This window comes from Cervus canadensis, chromosome 29 (assembly GCF_019320065.1).
Source record: "Cervus canadensis isolate Bull #8, Minnesota chromosome 29, ASM1932006v1, whole genome shotgun sequence".
NCBI lineage: Eukaryota > Metazoa > Chordata > Mammalia > Artiodactyla > Cervidae > Cervus > Cervus canadensis.
Window position 1 is genome coordinate 43,558,395 of NC_057414.1, and position 21,535 is coordinate 43,579,929.

Consider the following 21,535-nt stretch of genomic DNA (forward strand, 5'->3'; position numbering starts at 1 on the left):
CGGGGAGAAGGGGTAGGAAGAAATAAGACCTCAAAATGCAAAATGTTGACAGTTGTGGAAATGAGCAATGTGACTTTATTACAGCGGTGTGCCTTTATTATTTACTTTTGTGTATGTTTCAAGACTTCCAATTAAAAAAAAATCATACCGAAGTCATGTTAATAAGAGATTGGTTTGACCAAGACAACGGATTAAAAACATTCTCAGATCTTTACTGAATTTTCTTAGGAGAGACTACCATGTTATTCCCATTATTGAGAGGTATGAAAGATTTTAAACAAAGCGGTTGGGGGTGAGGGGCAGGGGCAGGGAGGGGTTCCTTCTGGTGTTCTCTGAAGTTCTCTGAAATGTTCTTATAAAATAAAGACACATTAAATGGTAATGGGGGAAAGCAGTTTCTAGATAAATGGTCTCCACTCCCCACACTCCCCACCCTGCAGCAGCTCTGCCAGCCTTGCCCCCCGCCCCCCACCCCTGCCCCTAGGTCCCCAAGGAAACCACGTGGTTAGGAAGGTACAAGCAGCTCCCAGGGTCAGGGGCGCAGAGGGCATGTCTCCCTGCAGGTGGCGCCCTCCTTCACTTTGAAAGGGTCACAGCAGCTGGGGCCTCAGGCAAAAGACTGTACCTGATGCCAAGAACTGACTCATTGGAAAAGACCCTGATGCTGGGAAAGACTGAAGGCGGGAGGAGAAGGGGATGACAGAGGATGAGATGGTTGGATGGCATCACCGACTCAATGGACATGAGTTTGAGCAAGCTCTGGGAGTTGGCGATGGACAGGGAGGCCTGGCCTGCTGCAGTCCATGGGGTCACAAAGAGTCGGACATGATTGGGCGACTGAACTGAACTGAAGTGAACCTGGGCCCCAGGACCCTCCAACAGAGCCAGGGGACACCTGTCCAGCCAGGCCAGGTCTCCCTGGTCCTTGCTCCCACCCACTCCAGTTCGGGGGCCTTTCTCAACAGCCCTCCTCTGAGCTGCCCTCTGAAAGGAAAAGGACTTCAAACCCAGTTTCGTTGGGGAATGGGGAGTGGACACTTTTGATACACTTTCAACTTGTTTGAATTTTTTTAAACATGCATTTGTCCTTCTGTGACTTTCATTTTTTCATTACTGGCAGTGGGAAAAGAGAACCCTGGAGACTTTTCCCAGCACTCTCTCTCCCAACAGCAAAACTGAGGAAGTTTCAAGAGAGGAGTATGTGCATATTCATGACTTCTGTGATTTTTAAAATAAGATGAATTAAAAACAAGGCACATCGGACTTCCCCGGCCATCCAGTGGTTAAGACATCGCCTTCCAATGCAGTAGGTGTGGGTTTCATCCCTGGTCAGGGAATCAAGATCCCCCAGATGCCGCCAGTCAAAAACCCAAAGACATAAAACAGAAGCAATGTTGGAACAAATTATTTCAATAAAGACTTAAGAAAAATGTCACTCTGCTGACCTATATGGGAAAACAATCTTAAAAAGAGTGGATATTTGTATGTGTGTAACTGACTCACTTTGCTATACACTTAAAACAACACAACACTATAAATCAACTATACTCCAGTAAAATTTAAAGAAAACAAGACACATGGTTAAAACAGTGAATAAAGGTCCACTCTTGCCGGTAAACAGAACTGAGAACTTTGCATTTGCTCAGCCACTCAGTTGTGTCACGCCCAACTCTTTGCGACCCCATGGACTGGAGCCTGCCAGCCTCCTCTATCTATGGGATTTTCCAGACAGGAATACTGGAGTGGGTAGCCAATTCCCTTCTCCAGGGGATCTTCCAGACACAGGAAACGAACCCGCATCTCCTGCACGGGCAGGCAGATCCTCTACCACTAAGCCAGCTTGGAAGCCCGCATCTGCATTTACATGCATCTTTTTCAGTGGTGGACCATTTCATTGGTGAGATATCTGTTAAATAATATCTGTTAAATATCTCTGTGGTTTCCTGTGAAGTGTAGAGGGGCCCAGACTCAGAGCTAGAGACATTTATTCTCCTTCTACCCCAAAGGTCACTTACCCTCTCTGAACCCCGATTTCCTTGTCTGCCCAAAGGGTCCCAATTCACCCCGCCTGCCTTACAGAATTTCTCCAGGAATTCAGTGAGTCAATACATATAAAACTGTCTCACAGGCCTTACGGACCAGGAAACATACATAAGGTGCCAATTACCACGGACATACTGAAACTTCAATAGAACCTGGAGTTCTCAAATAGGAAAGCGAATACTGTACGGATTGAAGCAAGGATCTGGAAACCTTGAATCTGATGAACTTCTTCTTCCAGGAATGAAGTCCAGACAGATAGATCTGCCTGAGGGCCTCATGGCTCATTCGGAGGTCGATCCCATCCGGAGTGACTGTGAACTGGAAGGCCACGGCTTGGTGGGCCTCCGCCATGGTCAGTGAGCTCCTGGAAAGACAAGGGTGAACAGAAAGTGGTGAGTGTTGACCAGACATTAGAAAATCCCTTGTTGTTGTCGCTACTTAGTCACTAAGTCCTGTCTGACTCTTGGCGACCCCAAGGACTGTGGCCCGCCCGCCTCCTCCGTCCACAGGATCTCCCAGGCAAGCATACTGGAGAGGGTTGCCATTTCCTCCTATAAGGAATCTTCCCGACTGAGGGATCGAACCGGTCTCTCTTGCGTTGGCAGGCGGGTTCTTTATCGATCAGCCACTGGGGAAGCCCCTATATAGACGTGTGATCCATTCTGAATTTGACCATTTCCTCTTATTTGATAAATTGAATGTTACTCATTAACACACCTGGTTTTAATTGCCCCCTCACCTTCCCCTCTGCTCCAGCGGGATACAGACAAGCCATCGCTGCCTCTGCTTGGAGGCGCTGGGTGGTCAGCAGAGCCCAGGAGCTGGAACCCCTCACCCCCAGGCCCCTGGCCATCCCACCAACCCTGCCACCAGGCAACAGGAAGCCGGAGCCTCACCTGACCAGAATCCCGAATCCCAGGGCAGTTTAGCAACTTGCCTTGCCAGGGCAAATCCCATCCCTACCCACCAGGCAGCCTGGAGGCTGGCACAGAAAGTCCTCAAACACATCCATAACAGCCTTGATGCTTTATCTCAGGTGGGAACCGGGGTCAACACCACACACCTTGGCTACGCGGTAGCCACTCCACAAACCACTTCAGGTTCCAGAAGACTCCAGGAAAACCCAATGCACAGAACCCTGGGGCGGGGGGGTGGGCCTCCCTCCTGGAGACTTGGGAAATCAGACAGCTGCCACGCTCATCCCCTGCAGGCTTGGCCCTCCCGGCTGGTTTCCAGCCTCTGCCAGGCGAGCGCATTTCGTTTTCTTGCTGTAAATATTTGCCTCCTTTCACCTTCTTCCTTGACCAGCTCCTGACTCACCTCTTCCCTCTCACCCTCCCCGACATCAGCCCCACCCCCCCACCTGCTGAAAGTGCCTGATGGCGCCACCTCCCCCTAAACCCTCTGCCAGCAAGCACACCTGCATACAAAGGAGCTAAAAGTTCACCAGTTAAGTTCCGTCGCTCAGTTGTATCCAATTCTTTGTGACCCCATCGACTGTAGCACACCAGGCTTCCCTGCATTTCACCAACTCCCGGAGCGTCCTCAAACTCAGGTTCATCGAGTCAGTGATGCCAAAGTTTGTAGTAAAGCAGAATAAAACCCCAGAACTGTGAGTGTGTGCATCCCTAGCGCATGCTATTTTTCCTTTTCTCACCATGCAAACCTCTTGGGCACAGACATCAAACCCATCAAAATCAAGGGCAATGCGATTTCAAAGATTTATCATTGTTCAGTTGCTAAGTTGTGTCCGACTCTTTGCGATCCCATGGACTGCAGCACGCCAGGCTTCCTTCTCCTTCAGTATCTCCCTGGAGTTTGCTCAGATTCATGTCCATTGAGTCAGTGATGCTATCTACCATCTCATCCTCTGACCCTCCCTTCTCCTTCTGCCTTCAATCTTTCCCAGCATCAGGGTCTTTTCCAATTGAGTTGGCTCTTTGCATCAGGTGGCCAAAGTACTGGAGCTTCAACTTCAGCAACAGTCCTTCCATGAATATTCAGGACTGATTTCCTTTAGGATGGACTGGTTGGATCTCCTTGCAGTCCAAGGGACTCTCAAGAGTCTTTTCCAACACCACAGTGCAAAATCATTAATTCTTTGGTGCTCAGCCTTCTTTGTGGTCCAACTCTCACATTGGTACATGACTGGAAAAAACCACAGCTTTGATTATACAGACTTTTCTTGGCAAGTGATGGCTCTGCTTTTTAATACACTGTTTACACTTGTCATAGCTTTTCTTCCAAGGAGCAAGCATCTTTTAATTTCATGGCTGCAGTCACCGTCCGCAGTAATTTTGGAGCCCAAGAAAATGAAATCTGTCACTGTTTCCATTTTCTTCCCATCTATTTACCATGAAGTGATGGGACTGAATGCCATGATCTTAGTTTTCTGAATGTTGAGTTTTAAGCCAGCTTTTTCACTCTTCTCTTTCATCAAGAGGCTCTTCAGTTTCTTTTCACTTTCTGCTATTAGGCTGGTGTCATCTACATATCTGAGGTTATTGATATTTCTCCCGAAATCTTGATTCCAGCTTGTGCTTCATCCAGCCTGGCATTTAGAATGAGTTATTCTGCACAGAAGTTAAATAAGCAGACAACATACAGCCTTGTCATACTCCTTTCCAATTCTGAACCAGTTTCTTGTTCCGTGTCTGGTTCTAACTGATGTTTCTTGGCCTACAAAGAAGTTTCTCAGGAGGCAGGTAAGGTGGTCTGGGATTCCCATCTCTTTAAGAATTTTCCACAGTTTGTTGTGATCCACACAGTCAAAGGCTTTAGTGTAGTCCATGAAGCAGAAGTAGATGTTTTTCTGGAATTCCCTTGCTTTTTCTTCAGGAAATCAGAACAAGTGATCCCGGCTGTCACTCACTTGTCTGTTCAACAAGTGTGTGTTGACTGCCTCCTACGTGTCAGCCAGCTGTGGAGAGGATGGAGATGCTGGCAGGAAGGGTCACCTCGCAGCTCAGATGGGGGGCAGGAAGAAGCGGGAGTGACAGAGAGGACCCCTCAAGTGACATTGAAGCCCAGAGGAAGGATCGGACAGAAGGCAAGATTTTCAGGATCGAAGGCAGACCTGTGAAAGGGCTGGAGATGCAGGCTGGCTGGGATCAGGGCAGGGCTGAATTCAGACAGGAAGGCCCAGAGGCAGCCAGGTTTCACGATTTGGGTGATGGAAAAGTATCAAGGGCCATGATTTGGGGTGTCAGTTCCTGTGTCTGTTCCAAAGAAGACACGGGTATATATGCCAAGTTGCTCAGTCATGTCTGACTCTTTGCGATCCCGTGGACTGTAGCCCGCCAGGCTTGTCTGTCCATCACCAATTCTGGCAAGAATACCAGAGTGGGTTGCTGAGCCCTCCTCCAGGGGATCTTCCCAACCCAGGAACCAAACCCAGGGTCTGTTAACGTCTACCCGCATTGGCAAGCGGGGGTCTTCACCACTAGTGCCACCTGGGAAGCCCAAAGAAGACCACTCTGGCTGCTATATGGAGAGCAGGGGGACTGGGAGGGGCAGTGAAACCAGTAAGAAGCTGGGGCAGGTTTCCAAGGAGAGCATGGCTCACAGTGGGAAGGGGGGTAGGACCCCCTGCAGACAGGTCTCAGAGGCACCCTGGGGCTGGGGCCTGGACTGTGTGGGCTCCACCAACCTCCCCAACACAGAAGAGCCACAGAGCAGGATGGGCGAGGCGGGGACTCGGAGTGGAGCATTCACCCCGGGGGCAGTGGACGGGGGGCACCCAGGTGGGGACGTCAGGGCCGAGGGAGAGGCTGGGATGGGCAGCTGAGAGCTCTGCCTGGACGATCTTGAAAGAAAAGAGCAAGTCAGTAAAACTGCATCCACACATGTAACCTTAGCCTGGTGCCACCTGCCTAGCATTCAAGGATATTTACACGTGGGAATTTCCTGGCAGTCCAGTGGTTAGGGCTCCGGGCTTTCACTGCCGAGGGTTCAATACCTGGTTGGAGAACTAAGATCCCACAAGCCACATGGCACATCCCACAAAACATGACCCTTTGCACACTGTTTACCTGGCATGGAGCAAACGTCCACAGCCCGGCCAATTTTGAAGACATAAGTCCCATTTTTGAAAGCACCAAGATCTCTAAGCAAAAGCTTGCTACAAGCCAGTTTAAACCATCCAAGAGGGCACCCCAACCAACAGCTCGAATCCATTTCTCAAAAAGCTACCCAAGGGGGCTCGAAGATGCTTCCAGAGCCTGAAGGTTGACTCAGCCCGTCCCCCCATCAAAGCCTTGGGGTGAACACAAGTCTTACAAGAGATAAGAATTCTACATGGCATGCATCACAGCAAATACAATCGTGGCTACCCTGTCAATGATTTATTGGAGCTCTCAAGGGCTTTACACAGAGCAAGAAGGGATTATTAAAGGCAGTAAGTCAAATACAGTGTCTAGTGTTTATAGTCAATTCTCCCCAAAGGTGTGCCCACTGTTTGTTCGTGGACCTAACCCCTGCTAGACAGGGGCAGACTGACTGTATTTGCAGCCTCGTTTTCTGAAGTCAGTGGCCTTAGCAGAACTCTCTGAAAACAGATACCTAATAAGGACCTACTGGGGGCTTCCCTGGTGGTCCAGTAGCTACGACTCCACACTCCCAATACCGGTGGCCCAGGTTCCAGGTACTGCAACTAAGAGTTCACATGATGGCAATTAAGACCCAGTGCAGCCAAATAAATAGATGAATCAAAATAATTAAAAAAAAAAAGACCTACTGTATAGTAAAGGGAACTCTACTCAATACTCTGTTATTATGGCTTATATGGGAAAAGACCCTAAAAAAAGTGGACATATATATGTGTATAACTGATTCTGCTGTACACCTGAAACTAACATTGTGAATCAACTATACTCCAATAAAAATTATTAAAAAGACAAAACAAAACAAAACTCGCTGAATTTAACTAGAGAGTTGCTTGGTTCAGGCTAAAAACTAACTGTGTGTCTTACGTGCCAAGCAGGAATTAGCGAATCAGATGTCAAGGACTTCAGACGTTCCCTCTGCAAATCTAACGAGTGAAAAATCCATCCTGGATCCAGGCATTCACAGCCTTGAAGTTGGAGACATTTAGAATTGTAAATACTGCCCCCTGCAGCGGTGAGGGCAATGCAAAGCAGAGATGCAGCAAAGGACCACTTCACACCCACCAGGATGGCAGTCATTAAGATGCAAAGAAATCAAAACCCTTGTGCCTGGCTGGGGGGAATGTCAGTCTGGCAGCTCCTCGGATGGCCAAACGCAGTCACCATGGGACCCAGCAATTCTGCTCCCAGGCACATGCCCAGCAAACTGAAAACGTATGCCCACACCCAAACCTGCACATGGATGTTCACAGTAGCATTATTCATAATGAGCAAAAAGTGGAAGCAACTCAAGCATCCTCCCACTGACAATGGGTAAACAAAACGCGCTCTATCCATCAACGGGATGCTATTCACAGGCAATACAAAGGGATGAAGCACTGACACAGCCCCCTGTGCGGACGAACCTTGAAAACTTGATGCCGAGTGAAAGCAGCCAGACACTGCTGTTCAGTCGCTCAGTTGTGTCCGACTCTTTGCAACCCCATGGACTGCAGCACGCCAGACCACATGTTGGATGATTCCTGGTATGTTAAATGTCCAGAACAGGCACAGTCTACAGAGACAGAAAGCAGTGGCTGCCTAGGGCCAGGGGAAAGTGGGGGGTAAAGGCAGGGAGGGCATCTTTTGGGGGTGATGAAATGTTCCCAAATTGACTGGGGTCACAGCTGCACACATTTGTGAATATACTAAAAATCACTGACGTGTACATGTTAGATGGGTGGATGGGATGGGACGGGAATCACCTCCTATAAAAACTTGGGAATTCCCAGGCGGTCCAGTGGTTAGGAGGGGCTTCCCTGGTAGCTCAGTGGTAAAGAATCTGCCTGCCAATGCAGGAGACATGAGTTCAATCCCTGGGTCAGGAGGATCCCCTGGAGAAGGAAATGGCAACCCACTCCAATATTCTTGCCTGGAGAATCCCATGGACAGAGAGGGCCCTGGCGGGGCTGCAGTTCACAGGGTCGCAAAGAGTCGGACATGACTTAGCAACCAAACAAGAACACACCAGAGTGGTGGGGACTTTGCCAACAGATTGCCGAGCTGCCCCTCAGGATGTTTACCTGGAGTCAATCAGGTGAGCAGCCCTGCCATGAAGGTAAAGGGGCCTGGAGTTGAACCAGGGCAGGGTCACCTAGGAGTGCCCTCCCCACACTGATGACTCCACTTGCCTTGGGAGCAAACTGCCTCCAGGTGAGGCTGGGTGGGGGTGGGGAGGCAAGATCTGCTCTCGGGCAAGGAGGCAGGCTGAAATAAACTCTTGGACATTCAGGAATTATGAGGAGCCCCAGTGAATGGGAAAAGAAGGGGACAACAAAGGACGAGATGGTTGGATGGCATCACCAACTCGATGGACATGAGTTTGAGCAAGCTCCAGGAGCTGGTGATGGACAGGGAAGCCTGGCCTGCTGCAGTCCATGGAGTCGCAAAGAGTCAGAGGAGACTGAGCGACTGAACTGAACTGAAGCAGCAACTTTACTATATTAACACAGCAGGATGTTTTCTATCTTGAAGCAGGAGAGACTGCCAACACACTAGAGCAAGGAATCACCCCTACATACCCTCTTCCTGGAAGGAACAGATACTAATCTTTCGCCATGCTGATCAGAGACCGCCTTGTCCCCAGCCCTGCCTGCCTGGTCCGCTTCCTTGGAGCCCTGAGGCACCCCCGACCTGGCTGGCACAGCCCTGCTGTCTCTGTGAGCACAGCAGGGAACCCCAACACGCCGCAAGAAGGAAGGCCATGGGGCCAGCTGGCAGGCCGGGCCTGTGTCTGGATCCGGGCCACTTACACTGCACAGCTCCTTTTCTGGATCCCTTCAACCTTCCAGGATGAAGTCAAAAGGCACTCCAGGGCCCCAGGGTCAGGCGAGCAGGCCACACTGTGTGCAGCCTACCCCATGTGCCAGCCCAACCTCCAGCTTCCTCTCCCTCCTGGGTAAGATCACCGGGCACGCAGACTGTCTTACCGGTTCATCCCCTGGGGGTCCTCTTCCAGCCCCCTTGCACCGGGAGTTGGTCACCCACAGGGCCCTGCCTGGGGCCTGGACTTGTATCTGTGCGGACGACTCGCTTCAAGCCCCGCTGATGCCAGAACAAGTCAGCTGAAAACCCTTCTTGCATCCTTCCCACACGCTCCCTGCCATTGCTCCTTGAAACACCTCACTGCCTGCCATGTGAATGTGCTGGGGTGGTCCTCCCTCCATCCCCCACCTGCTGGTGTGGGGGCGGTACAACGCCCCTCCCCCCAGGATCACTCCCACCCCCACCCCTGGGTGGGGAGAGGTGCCTTCCCTGGGGACAAGGTATACTCCAGCATGACCGCTGGGACCCACGCGCAGAACGTGCAGCTGTGCCCCGGGGTCCTGGGAGGCTGGAGGAGAGGAGAAGACATGAGCACAGTCTCCTTTTCTGTCATTCCCTTGTTCTTGCAAACCATCACTGGGCAAAGACTGGAGGCCCTCTGACTAGAACCCTGAGCTGGAGGGGACAGAGAGAGAGGGACAGCGGGAGCACCGCCTGGGAGCACAGGCTGGCTGCTCCTCCCCCCAAGGTCTGGCTGGGTGACGGGAGAAGCCCCTTGGGGACTATTCCTGATGCGAGGTCACTGCTTGCCATGTGTGCCCAGACAGCTCAGGGGTAAAGCGGAAGTGGCTGCTGATGGCAGCAAGCCCTCAGCTGCAGGGAGACATCCAGTGACTGATCCGACACGCTGAAAACAAAGCCCTCTCTGTGTGTGCCCGCCTGCAGGGGGGCTGTCCATGCATGCGTGCTAAGTCACTTCAGTCATGTCCGACGCTTCTGCAACCCCATGGACTGTAGCCCGCCAGGCTCCTCTGTCCATGGGATTCTCCAGGCAAGAATACTGGAGTGGGTCACCGTGCCCTCCTCCAGGGGATCTTCCTGACCAAGGATTAGAACCCAAGTCTCCTGAACGGCAGGCGGATTCTTTACCACTAGTGTAGTGGGGCTACAGACCCGTTTGTTCTCCCTGGCAGGACAGAAGTCGCTTCCAGGTGCATCACGTGGATAGCGCCCACCAGGAGCCCCACCTGGGACACTCCTGGGTGCTGCTGCCAGCCCCGCCCACCTTGGCTGAACGTGGGAACCCTGGGACGGTGCCACCTTAGAAACCAGGAGGGCCACTAGAAGAGAGAGACTGGCACGAAGGTCTGTACCAGGGCACTTAAGCACCTTACGCTAATCTGCTCCACGAAAACACCAAGATCCAGAATAAGACGCCCCGGCTGAGCATAATGACCTATTTATTGCCATTTTAAAAATTCACACCTCTGGTCTTAAATTCCCTCCCAAGCTCAGGCCCCCGGTCACCTCCTCTTTGGCCAGGCCCACCCACAGGTCCTGCTCTGCAGCCTGGGAACTCTGATTTACAGCTGAGGTGACTTCTGCCCGTTTTTTTTTTTTTTTTTAATTTCTCTTTCCCTGCTTCACACCTGGCTCACAGCTCCCTCTCCCAAGTGCCTGCCTTGGAATCCACATTCTGGAAGCACAGGAAATTCTATCAGTTACATCCAGCAATTTCAGCGGTACTTGCTGCGAAAATGACTTTCACTTGTCAATTGTTCATTTAATCTCTCATCATAAGCTGTAAAGCTCCCCAAGACACAAATTCTTGCTGAATTCTCTGAACAAACAACAAGTCCACAGACAGTTCTCCAATCTGGGGGAAAATGCTGCATGTCCCATTCAATTTTGGTAAAATTACGTTCATTTTAACAGTGTTGCCCAAAGCCAGCCCCCAAGATTCTTAGCCTATGAATTGGTCTGTACTTTGTTTTCCAAATGTGTTCACTTTGCCTCTTTCTCCGCAGCCAATCCTTCAAACAAAAGCCTTTCACCTCGGAAGCCAGTGGCCTGCAAATCCTAACACTGGTTTTGTAATCAAGAAGTCATTCATAAGACTTTCTATTTCCCTCAAGGGTATCTGGCTTCCTTCAGAGCCGGTCCCAGTCCCGCCCACCTCCCCGCCCCCACTGTGGTTCTGCAACAGGCGGCAGGAAAGGAGGTGAAAGGTCACCCAATGCAAAGTGCAGGTCAAGACTTCAAAAAGGCCTGGGGGAAACTGAGATGTGAAATCACCTCTATAATAAAAGCAAACAATAAAAACTGGCCTTGTGACAGCAGACGTCCAAGAAAACTTCATAGCAATGGCAACACACAATAAATTATGTGTTGTCAGAAGTTTTTCAATACAGTCTTGAAATTAACAAATGCTGAAGCTCCAATACTTTGGCCACCTGATGCAAAGAGCTGACTCATTGGAAAAGACCCAGTGCTGGAAAAGATTGAGGGCAGGAGGAGAACGGGGTGACAGAGGATGAGATGGTTGGCTGGCATCACTGACTCAATGGACGTGAGCTTGAGCAAGCTCTGGGAGTTGGTGATGGACAGGGAGGCCTGGCGTGCTGCAATCCATGGGACTGTAAAAAGTTGGACAGGACTTAGCGACTGAACAACAAAGAAGTCTTTCAATATAGTCTTGAAATCAACAGATAAGGAGAGAGGTAGCTCACGGGTAGAGAGATAGATAAATAGGGCATACAGACCAATTTTTTGCTATTAACAATGAAGATACAAAACATTCTTTCTACCAAAGCGTTTGGCCTATGCCAGACAATGTGATGCATGTTTTATCTGCATTAACCCATTTAACTCCCACTAGAATCCTAGGATTTACTGATGCCATCTCATTTACTACAAGTCTTGGACGTCAAGAAACTTGCCCAAGGTCACAGCTAGCAAACAGCAAAGCTGGGAATCAGGCTCAGGTCCAACTCCAAGTTAAGTGGTAAGCACTCCGTACAAAGTTCCACTTAAGATTCCTAGAGTTATGACACAGAAAAATTAGGTCACTCTATCATAACCAAAATGAGGTGATTGCAACCAGCAGTAAAAGGACAGTAATTGCAAATGCAGTGGGTGCCAACTCTCAAGTTATTCCCATGCTCCAGTCTTCCTGCTAGAATTGCACAATTCACAAGCCCAAAGAAGCAGGCCCTGCCTTCTGTTAAAACCCATCTCATCCAGCAGCAAACAAATGAGCTGGGACTCCTTTGAGAAGAGGTCACCCCCAGGAAGCGATAGCTGAGCGCAGCATGAATACCAGGCAGGGTCTCCAGGGGCACAGTCGGTATCCCTCACCAGGGGGAGGCTGAAGGACATCCCACCCCCTTTTAAAAAAAAAATTAAAATAAAATTTAGTTATCCCTGGCTTCCCTGGTGGCTCAGTGGTAAAGAATTCGCCTGCCGGTGCAGGAGACATGGGTTCAACCCCTGGGTTGGGAAGATACCCTGGAAAAGGAAATGGCAACCCACTCCAACAATCTTGGCTGGGAAACCTCGTGGACAGAAAAGTCTGATGTGCTACAGTCCGTGGGGTCACAAACAGTCAGACACGACTTTTCGACTAAACAACATTTATGGCTGCCCTGGGTCTTAGTTTTGGCATGTGGGATTTAAGTTCCCCAATGAGGAGTCAAACCTGTGTCTCCTGCACTGGAAGGCAGATTCTTAACCACCGGATCACCAGGGACGTCCCTGGAAACCCTCTTGAGAGAAGCTACTGCAAGTGGAGAATGTGTAGCATCATCTTTAGCTGAAAGCAGAGCAATTATTTTGTCATCAACAACATATTCTTCTGTTCTCTGGTAACCAGTACCTGGGAGGGTTCTGCTTGGCTCCTGAAGGCTGGTTCTGCCCTCCAGGACTGGCTCCAACTTGGGGAAAGCGTGTTTCCTGCTGTGCTTGATGGCCAAGGCGGTCTCCAGGCTGACCTCAGCACTGCGACCCAGAGCACTTCAAGGAAAGCGCCAGGAAGGTTCAGGAAGGCTTCTCCAGCCTAGGGGGTTCACGACTCTTCCATTCCTGCTTACTCTCTAGTATTCAGCCATTTGGCTGATGATAAGAGTGAGAGTTTAGGTGCGGGCAAAACTTAGCAGTAATGGAAAGACAGAATGAAAGGGCTCCTCTCCACCTGAGTGCAGACACCCGAGCCCCGTTCGGTCACGAGCCACGTCCTTGTTCCCTTGCAGACGTGATTCGCTGTAATTGCGCTATTGTGTTTCTTCAGTAAGTGTATACACAAACACACACAAATTACTCTTTCCCTACTCTGATGGAGGTAAGAATGGGACTCAGGGGAGATTCTCAGATGGCTCAGAGGTAAAGAATCCACCTCCCAGTGCAGGAGACAAGGGTTCGAGCCCTGATGCGGGAAGATCCCACAAGCCGTGGAGCAATTAAGTCTGTGCTCTGCAACAAGGGATGCCACGGCAGCAAGAAGCCTGCACGCCAACAACTAGAGAGTAGCCCCCGCTAACCACAATTAGAGAAAAGCCCAGGCAGCAACGAAGACCCAGCACGGCCATAGATAAATACATACAATTACTTAAAAAAGAACGTGAGACTCAGAGCGCAGAACCTCCCTGTAAATTCTGGGGAGGGCTCCATGCACAGGAAAGGGGCAGGCGCTTTCGTTCATGAAGGGCTACGTCTTGAATTCATGACTGAGCGCTGAACAACCGCATTATTTAATAACCGCTTTATTTAAACTGGCCACATGGTTCATTTCCGCTTTATTTAAACTGGCCACATGGTTCATTTCTCACAGTGAAGTATATCATAATAAACCATTCACGTTTACAGGGTAAAGATGCTGAGTCAAGGCAGGTTACAGGGGAATTCTGCATCATTATCCTTTTTTCTGTGGCTCTTGATAAACAACAGCTTTTGCCTACAGAGCTGCTGTGAAAATAAAGCAAATTCAAATGTAAGCCTTATACTGTGCCACATCCACAAGTGATGATTGATCAGATAAATCTCGGCAAGAAAAAGAATTGAGGGCCATATCTGTATAAGGAAAATACAGAATGTCTTGGGGACTTCCTGGTGGCCCAGGGGTTAAGACTCTGTGCTTCCACTGCAGGGGGCACAGGTTGGATCCCTGATCTGGGAACTGTTAGGTGGCGCTAGTGGTAAAGAACCCGCCTGTGAATGCAGGAGACAGAGACTCGGGTTCCATCCCTGGGTCGGGAAGATCCCCTGGAGTAGAAAATGGTAACCTGCTCCAGTATTCTTGCTTGGAGAATTCCCACGGACAGAGGAGCCTGGCGGGCTACAGTCCACAGGGTCGCATGGAGTCAGGCATGACTGAAGTGACCCAGCACGAATTCAGGCACTGGAATAATATCCTAGAGTCCTTCATTGGAAGGACTGATGCTGAAGCTGAAACTCCAATCCTTTGGCCACCTGATTCGAAAAGCCCACTCACCGGAAAAGACCCTGATTCTGGGAAAGACTGAGGGCAGGAGGAAAAGGGGACGACAGAGGATGAGATGTTTGGATGGCATCACCAACTCAATGCACACGAGTGTGAGCAAGCTCAGGGAGACAGCGAAGGACGGGGAAGCCTGGCGTGCTGCGGTCCACGGGGTCCCAAAGAGCCAGGCGCGACGGAGCGACCGAACGACAGCAAGCCATGAGGCGTGGCCAACAGAAAAGAAAGAAGGAAAACACAGAATTTGGCAGGCCCCAGTTAACTGTGCTACCTACTCAGGTGTTTTTCTCTGGATGCCCACCCAGAAGGACCCCCTCCAGACGGGCCCACATCAGCACAAGGGCCTGAGTGAAGACAGCTGGGTGGGGCACGCATCCACCCAAGAGAGTTGGCAGAACCTCTCCTCCCCACCGGGGAGTGGTTCCCTCCAAAACCCTGGCAGGGGGACGGGGTGCCCTGTATTTGCCACCCGTGCACTTCTCCTTTGCACCCAAAAGGGCAATTGAACTGGTCAAACCACGTTCCCATCTGGGGACTGCAGAAGGCAGCGGTACCCATAAAACCTGCCTACAGCCAAGGGATTCACACCCTGGAAACTACTCTCACATCTGGTCCCTGAGGGAGCCTCATAAAACCCCCGTGAGACAGGATGACAGGTGTCGGAAGTACCGCCTTAGAGAGGAGGAAATGGAAACCCAGAAACACACACAGCTGATTTGGTGTCATGTCCAGTGGGCCCAGAGGTGGGGGAGCACCAACACCCAGGCCCTCGACCTGCACAGTGGTCTGGGAAGCAGCCTGTTAGAGGAGGGGGCACAAGCTTCGGAGAACACAGATGGAGGTTCAGATTCCAGCTCCGCCACATACTCAGATGTGTGTGTGTGTGTGTGTGTGTGTGTGTGTGTGTGTGTGTGGCCTAGAGCAAATGTCATCATCATTCATAAGACCTGTTTCCTGGCAAATAAAGTATGCACATTGCCCATAACTCACATCAGGCCTCCAGCGCAGGAACACACTTTGTACCTTCCCAACTGCAGTCGCAGCCCAGCGGCAGTCCTCTAAGAGTGTAGGTCGCCGTGTGGGTCCCATCCCACCTCTTGCTACTGTACTTGATACCGCCACTAAACGTCTTTGACATTTAACAGCATCATTGCTACATTTCACTCTGCACAACAATCTATGCTGGTGATAGTTGAAAGAAACCAAAATTCTGAGCATCACCGACTCAACGGACATGAGTTTGAGTAAGCTCCAAGAGCTGGTGACGGACAGGGAAGCCTGGCGTGCTGCAGTCCATAGGGTCACAAAGAGTTGGGCATGACTGAGCGACTGAACTGAACTGAAATCTTTTAAAAAGGGCACAGATGAGCTGACACTTGGGGAAAAATCAGTGATACAGGCATAATCTTACAAATGAAGTATTTCAGAAAAAACAAAGTCCAAGCTACGGTATAAAACAATTTTTTTAAAGGCAAGGTTATTTTGTGTTTGCTTTCAGTACAAACATGTACTACTTGTTTAATTGTGTGGCACAGAGTGACTCCTTAGGAAGTCACTGCCTGTCCTTAAGGAGCCGACTCCCCTCCCTACCAGGATGTTGGAACACAACCTAACATATCCTGCTGAATGCTGTGTGCGTGTTGGGGGTCAAGAGCCTTGGGAGCCCAGAGGAAGCCAGCATACTGGTGGGAGATGGGGATCCTGACCCCTTGATGTGGGGAAGGACAGAGCTGGCAGGAGTCCCTGACCCTGGTAATGGCGAGGTGAAGCAAGGCTTCCCAAGGGAGACCCAACTGTCCCAAAGGTCCCTCACCATCTTAGGAGGGTACAGCAATCCAGGGGAGGGCCTTCGCTGGTGGTCCAGTGGCTAACATTTCGAGTGCTTCAAATGCAGGGGGCCCAGGTTCGATCCCTGGTCAAGGAACTAGATCCCACAGGACGCAACTAAGAGTTCACAGGCTGCAACGAAAGATCCCGAATTATGCAATGGAAATCGAAGCTCTCATGTGCCACAACTAAGACCTGGTGCACCCAAACAAATATAAAAAAAAGAAGAAGAAAAGAAAACCCCACAAGAATCCAGGGAAGAAAGGGACTCAAATTTTCCCTCGCTCATACAACAAATACCTGAATGCCTGCTCTGGCTCATGCAAATGGGGAGGAAGTTAAGTTCAAGAGCCATTTAGGAAGCAGAAGCAGCAGGTGCAGCTTAGGGGCCAGCTGGGAAGACTCTAGGAGGATCCTGACCTCCTGGGACACGGGAGTGAACCGCCACATCCAGAGTAGGAACAATTCCTTTCCTTTCTACCTAGAGAACTTGGTGTTCAACAGTCAGCTGATAAGCCCTCAGAAGCTGAGCCTGGCTGCCCTGCTTCCCACCCCTCCATGGGGCCATTGCCCTACTGTACCGCAGTTACTTTCAATTATTAACTTCCCGAAACATTGTTGGACATAAAAACAACTCACATGCAAAAAAAAAAAAAAAAGTAAAGGGCATTCCAGTCACCTTATCCAAGGAGGTCAAGTTGGCCTCAGTCCAGGGCCTGCTGGGAACGCAGTGTCCACCTCATATTTGCTTGGGGGCAAAAGCTGAAGTTCACAAAAGGCAGCAAAATAATCAGAAATCAACAAGCAGAAAATATTCCTTATTTGTGTTAACTAGCAGATTTTCTTTTAAATGCCCTGTACCGCCTAGACTATCTCTGCAGTTGTCAAAGGAACAATAGGGATGGCTTCTCGGGAGGGGCACGAGGGATGCAGTCAGTTGTGTGCTGAATTCCCATTGGTACCCACTTCGTTTCGCATCCTGGGCTTGTATTACCTACTTTTTTAAACAGAAACGTCCTCGCAGGAAACGCTCAAAAGAGGGGCTAGAGCAGAGGCCTCGTTGAAGTTGGGAGACAGAAAATCTCCGAAACACACTTGAAACAGACCAGCTGGAACAACAATTTTATTCTTAAAAGCAGCAATTTTTTCCGGAATTCAAAGTGCAGGCTTCCAGCGGCAGCAGCACTCGGTCGGGTCTGCCAACAACAACCATGCGGAGTGACTAAACACTTTTTTCCAACAAAGGAAAAAATGCATCCGATCAAAGTGCAGAAACAGCCCGGGGCCCGGAGCGGGAGCGCGTTTTCGCCTCCCACCTTCCCACCGCCTTCAGACTCCAGGCTGCGGCTTTAATTGCTTGCTTGGAAGGCGTCCTCGCCGCGGCGGCCAGCAACTGCGGTCGGCGCGCCCCGCCCCTCCCGCGGGCGTCACGTGACGGCTGAGAAAAGTAGGGGAAAGGTTACGGCGAGCCCCGCCCCCGGCCTGGCGCGTCCGCGGCGCGCAGATCCTGTTCCACCGGCCCGGCCCGGAGACCTTCCGGAACGAGCTGGCGCGCGTCGCCAGCGCGGTCACCCCGGAGGCAGCAGGCGACAAAAAGCGCCTTTGGGTGGGAAGGCCTGCGTGGTCAGCCTTGGGGACAGTGAGGAGCCTGGTGTCCCCCAAGACAACCCACGTAGGAAGGGCGGCACCGCGCCCCGCGAGCGCACGGCGCCTCCGGAAGGGGCTCACCGCGAAGCCCGAGAACAATTAACGGTGCTTCCATGAACCGGCGCGCGGGGCCAGGGTTGCGTAAGTCCGCGCCCTCGCCCCAGGACTCCCCGGACACCCAGGCTTGACCGCTCGGTGACCACGGGCCTGGGGCTAAGGGCGGCAGCGACGCCAGGTGCATTCCCTTCAACTCTTGTTTTCAGTACAAACTCGAAAGGTTATTTGGGCCGGTGCATGACGCCCCGTTTCTTCCTGTCTGATACAGAGTATATGCACGGCTCAAGGTGGCCCTTCTCCCGATTCTCACAGCTGTTCGGATGGAGTTCAGCATTCAAGATCAGATCTCGCCACACATCTTCGGAAGGAAACCGGTCATTTACATACGAAAAGGAGCCCTGGGACCCGCAGAGGCAGAACCACCCCAAACGCGGCAAGAACGCAGCCTCCAGTTCCTATCACAGCTCAACACTCCCCTGCCTCCACGATAAACAGTATCACCTTAAATAATTTGGAAGGGTGGGGGGGGGGGGGCCGCTGATGCTTGTTGGCATTAAGGGGAAAAAAAAAGACCAGTGTGCTCAACCATTTTTTATTCATTTGGCTTGGGGTTTAGAAGTAAACATGCTTGAATATCTGGAATGACCAGAAACCGGACGCCTGTGTGAGAAAATGGTGTAACAACAACAAAAGGTGTAACAAAATACACGTTTCAAGAGGTTAAACTGAATTTCATTTTACTAAGTAGCTTACAAAGTTATCAGTTTCCTACTAAAATCTGCCCTTCAATATTTTAATATCACATGGAACGCAGAGGAACCGAGAGTAGTTCCGAGTTGGGAATATTAAGCTTGCTCTGTATTTAACCTGAAGAGTCGAGATTTTTAACTCTTGGAGTGAAGAGTATGATCATCCTTCTCTTTGGCTTTAATGAAAGTCAACCACCGATTTACAAAATAAAGACGCTGACCGACGGTCTTTCCAAACAAAACGAAAGAGACTGGCTGTCGGCTCGCCTAGGGAGTTGGGGTTAGGGACTGACGGAGCCCGGGATGCTCCACCGCCCTGACCACGCCGTCCGGGCTCGCAGGCCAAGTTCGCCTGGGCCTGGTCACGTGAGGCCCCCACGCCCTCCCACCCCCCGCAAGACAGTTCCCTGCCCCGGCACGACCTTGGGCAGCCTCCGCGCCCACCTGCCCTAGACCGCGCGCCGCACGCGGGGATGGAGGACACTCGCGAGCGGGGACCCAGGCCCGGCGCCCCGTTCCGCATGCACCTAGGGCGCTCGGACTGCGCCTGAGTCCCAGCGCCAAGGGCGTGTCCCCACGGCTGCACTGCGGGGGCGGACGCCTGGAGGGGGGTCCGCAGCGTCCTTTTGGGTCCCTAGCGTCCCTCTGGCTCCCGCTTAGGACCGGCCCGCGATCCGGCGACTGCACCCCAGACCCAATCCACCCCAGGAGGGGGAGGGATGGGGTGAGATCGAGAAAGGATCCGCAGCGCCCTGCTCGAGTCCCCTGCCAGGTCCGGAGGGCTGAGCATCACTCCCGCTGCCCTACTGCGTGCGGATCCCCAGACCCAAACCCCTTCGGCGAGGGGAGTGGGGTACAGGGAGGGGAGAGGGAGGCGGCGGTCCTGGTGGCCCCCGGCCAGGGGCATCGTGCCAAGTCCGGAGAGTCAAGCACCCCGCCAGCTCCCGTACGGTACCTGTCCCCAGGCCGACCGACTCTCGGACTGACCCCCAGACCCAAACTACCCACGCCTTGGAAATGAGGGTGAAATAGGAAGAGAAAGGGAGCCGGTGGCCTTAAGGGCCCCCGGCTGGAGACGTCCTGCTAAGTTCGAAGGGCTGAGAGCATCCCTAACCTGCAGCCGCACCGGACTGCTCTCCAGCATCGCGACCCCGGCGCGGACCCCCTATACCCGGTCCACTGCGGGGGATGTGGCGTTCCTCCTCGCTCCAGTTTCGAGCTCTCCACGAACCCCGAGTCCCTCTGCGGCCCCAGCCCAAGAAGTGCCCCCCCCCTCCCCCGCGCCCCGCCTCAATCGGGGCCCCTGTCATCCCCGTCCGCCCCCGGCCCCGGGCCCCGCCGCAGCCAGTGCTCGGCGCCCGCCCGCCCTCCCCGCTGCGCGCGGACTCAGCCCGGCCTTACCGAGTGTGCGGACAGAGATGCAGCGGCAGCGACAGCGGCGGCCGAGTGAGCGAGCGGCGAGCGGGAGCCGGGGGCGGGAGGACCGCGGGCGAGGCTGAATGCACCCGGCGCCGGCCGAGGCCGATTGGCTGAGGCGCGCGGGGCTGCGGCCGGGCGGGCGGCCACTCCCGGCGCCCGGCGGGCCGGAGGCGGGGCCTGGACGGGGCGGGGCATCCGCAGGGGCGGGGCGCCCTGGACAGCTGGGCCCGCGAGGAAACTGAGGCTGGCGGGGGTGCGGGGATGGGAGTGGGTCACGCCACCTCCGCTTCTGCAAGCCTGGGGCCTAGGGGGAGATTTCTCGCCCTGTGAACCTCAGTTTCCAAATCTGAAAAATGGGTCAGCTCATTAGGGCCATGCCCATAAACGCGCTCAGCGCAGTGCCTAGCTCGTGCTCGACCTTTATAGGCATTGCCCGGTATAATCCTCAGGGCACTCCTATAAATAGCTGATCCTAGCCCGGGCTGGAGAAGGGATCACTAACCTGCCCACTAAGATCACACTAAGAAGATGGATCCGACTGTGGGCCCGGGTCTGATCCTAGAGCCCACACCTCAAATTGGACCCTATACCCGGAGTGAGAGCTGAGAGTATCTTTGGGCCGCGTGACTCCTGGCGCCGAAACCTTAATGCTTATTCCAGTGAGCTTTCTGAGCCTCCTCTTCATATAACTGGGATAAAAATTCCTCCACTGCGAGGCTTTGGTAAGATTTAGGAAACTATTCAGATGCCGAAAGCATAGTAGATACCAGGAAAGAACTGGCTGGGGGTGGAGACGAAGTGACCCGTATACTTTGTATGGGTTCTGAGCTCGCACTGGGCGGTCTCAGGGTCTAAGTCTAGGCCGAGGGCAGCTGCCACCGGGCGGCTACATCGTGGGGTCCGCGCTTCCCGCGGGGTCAGCTGCCCCTTCCCTGTCTTTGCCGGAACTGCTCCCCAGGCCCCAGCTTGTGGTCCCGCATACAGCAAGTGCTCCGTAAAAGAACCCGTTTAATGAACAAAGACCAGGCTTTCCTAAAGGTCAACCACTTCTTTGGGCGGTGAAAAACCCATGCTGGCCTCTGTCTTTCGGTCTGCAGTATGTGGTCGGCACCGCAGATGGATTTAGAAGAGAAAATGAAAGTCCTCTCTAGTTCCCGGCCGCATCACCGCCGCACTGTGTGCGCACGCTCTCCAGGCTGCTTTGAATGAAGTCGTAGGTTAACTGCCGTTTAGAACACTCCTTTGTTTTCACGTGGCTTAGGTCGTGGACGGATCACCGAGATAACCGAGGTTTTCACTGTATCTAACGCGACCCAGGGACATTTAGTACTTCCCTAGTGGCTCAGACTGTAAAGAATTTGCCTGCAGCGTTGGAGACCCGGGTTCAATCCCTG

At 52.3% G+C, this 21,535-nt stretch overlaps 1 protein-coding gene and 1 long non-coding RNA gene across 2 annotated transcripts in view; one reads left to right on the forward strand and one right to left on the reverse strand.

Moving 5' to 3' along the window:
• The window catches only part of CPT1A (carnitine palmitoyltransferase 1A), a 58,349-nt gene extending 38,093 nt beyond the window's left edge, over positions 1-20,256 (reverse strand). The window contains exons 1-2 of the mRNA XM_043452012.1: positions 20,124-20,256; positions 2,254-2,407 (exon numbers count right to left, since the gene is read on the reverse strand). Coding sequence (XP_043307947.1) covers positions 2,254-2,394 — 141 coding nt within the window. The 5' untranslated portion in view covers positions 2,395-2,407; positions 20,124-20,256. The remainder of the gene's footprint in view (positions 1-2,253; positions 2,408-20,123) is intronic.
• On the forward strand, positions 17,933-18,698 carry LOC122431001. Its single transcript, XR_006266421.1, has 2 exons — positions 17,933-18,151; positions 18,242-18,698. It is a non-coding gene; the product is annotated as an uncharacterized LOC122431001 (long non-coding RNA).
• Positions 20,257-21,535: the final 1,279 nt, after the last annotated feature.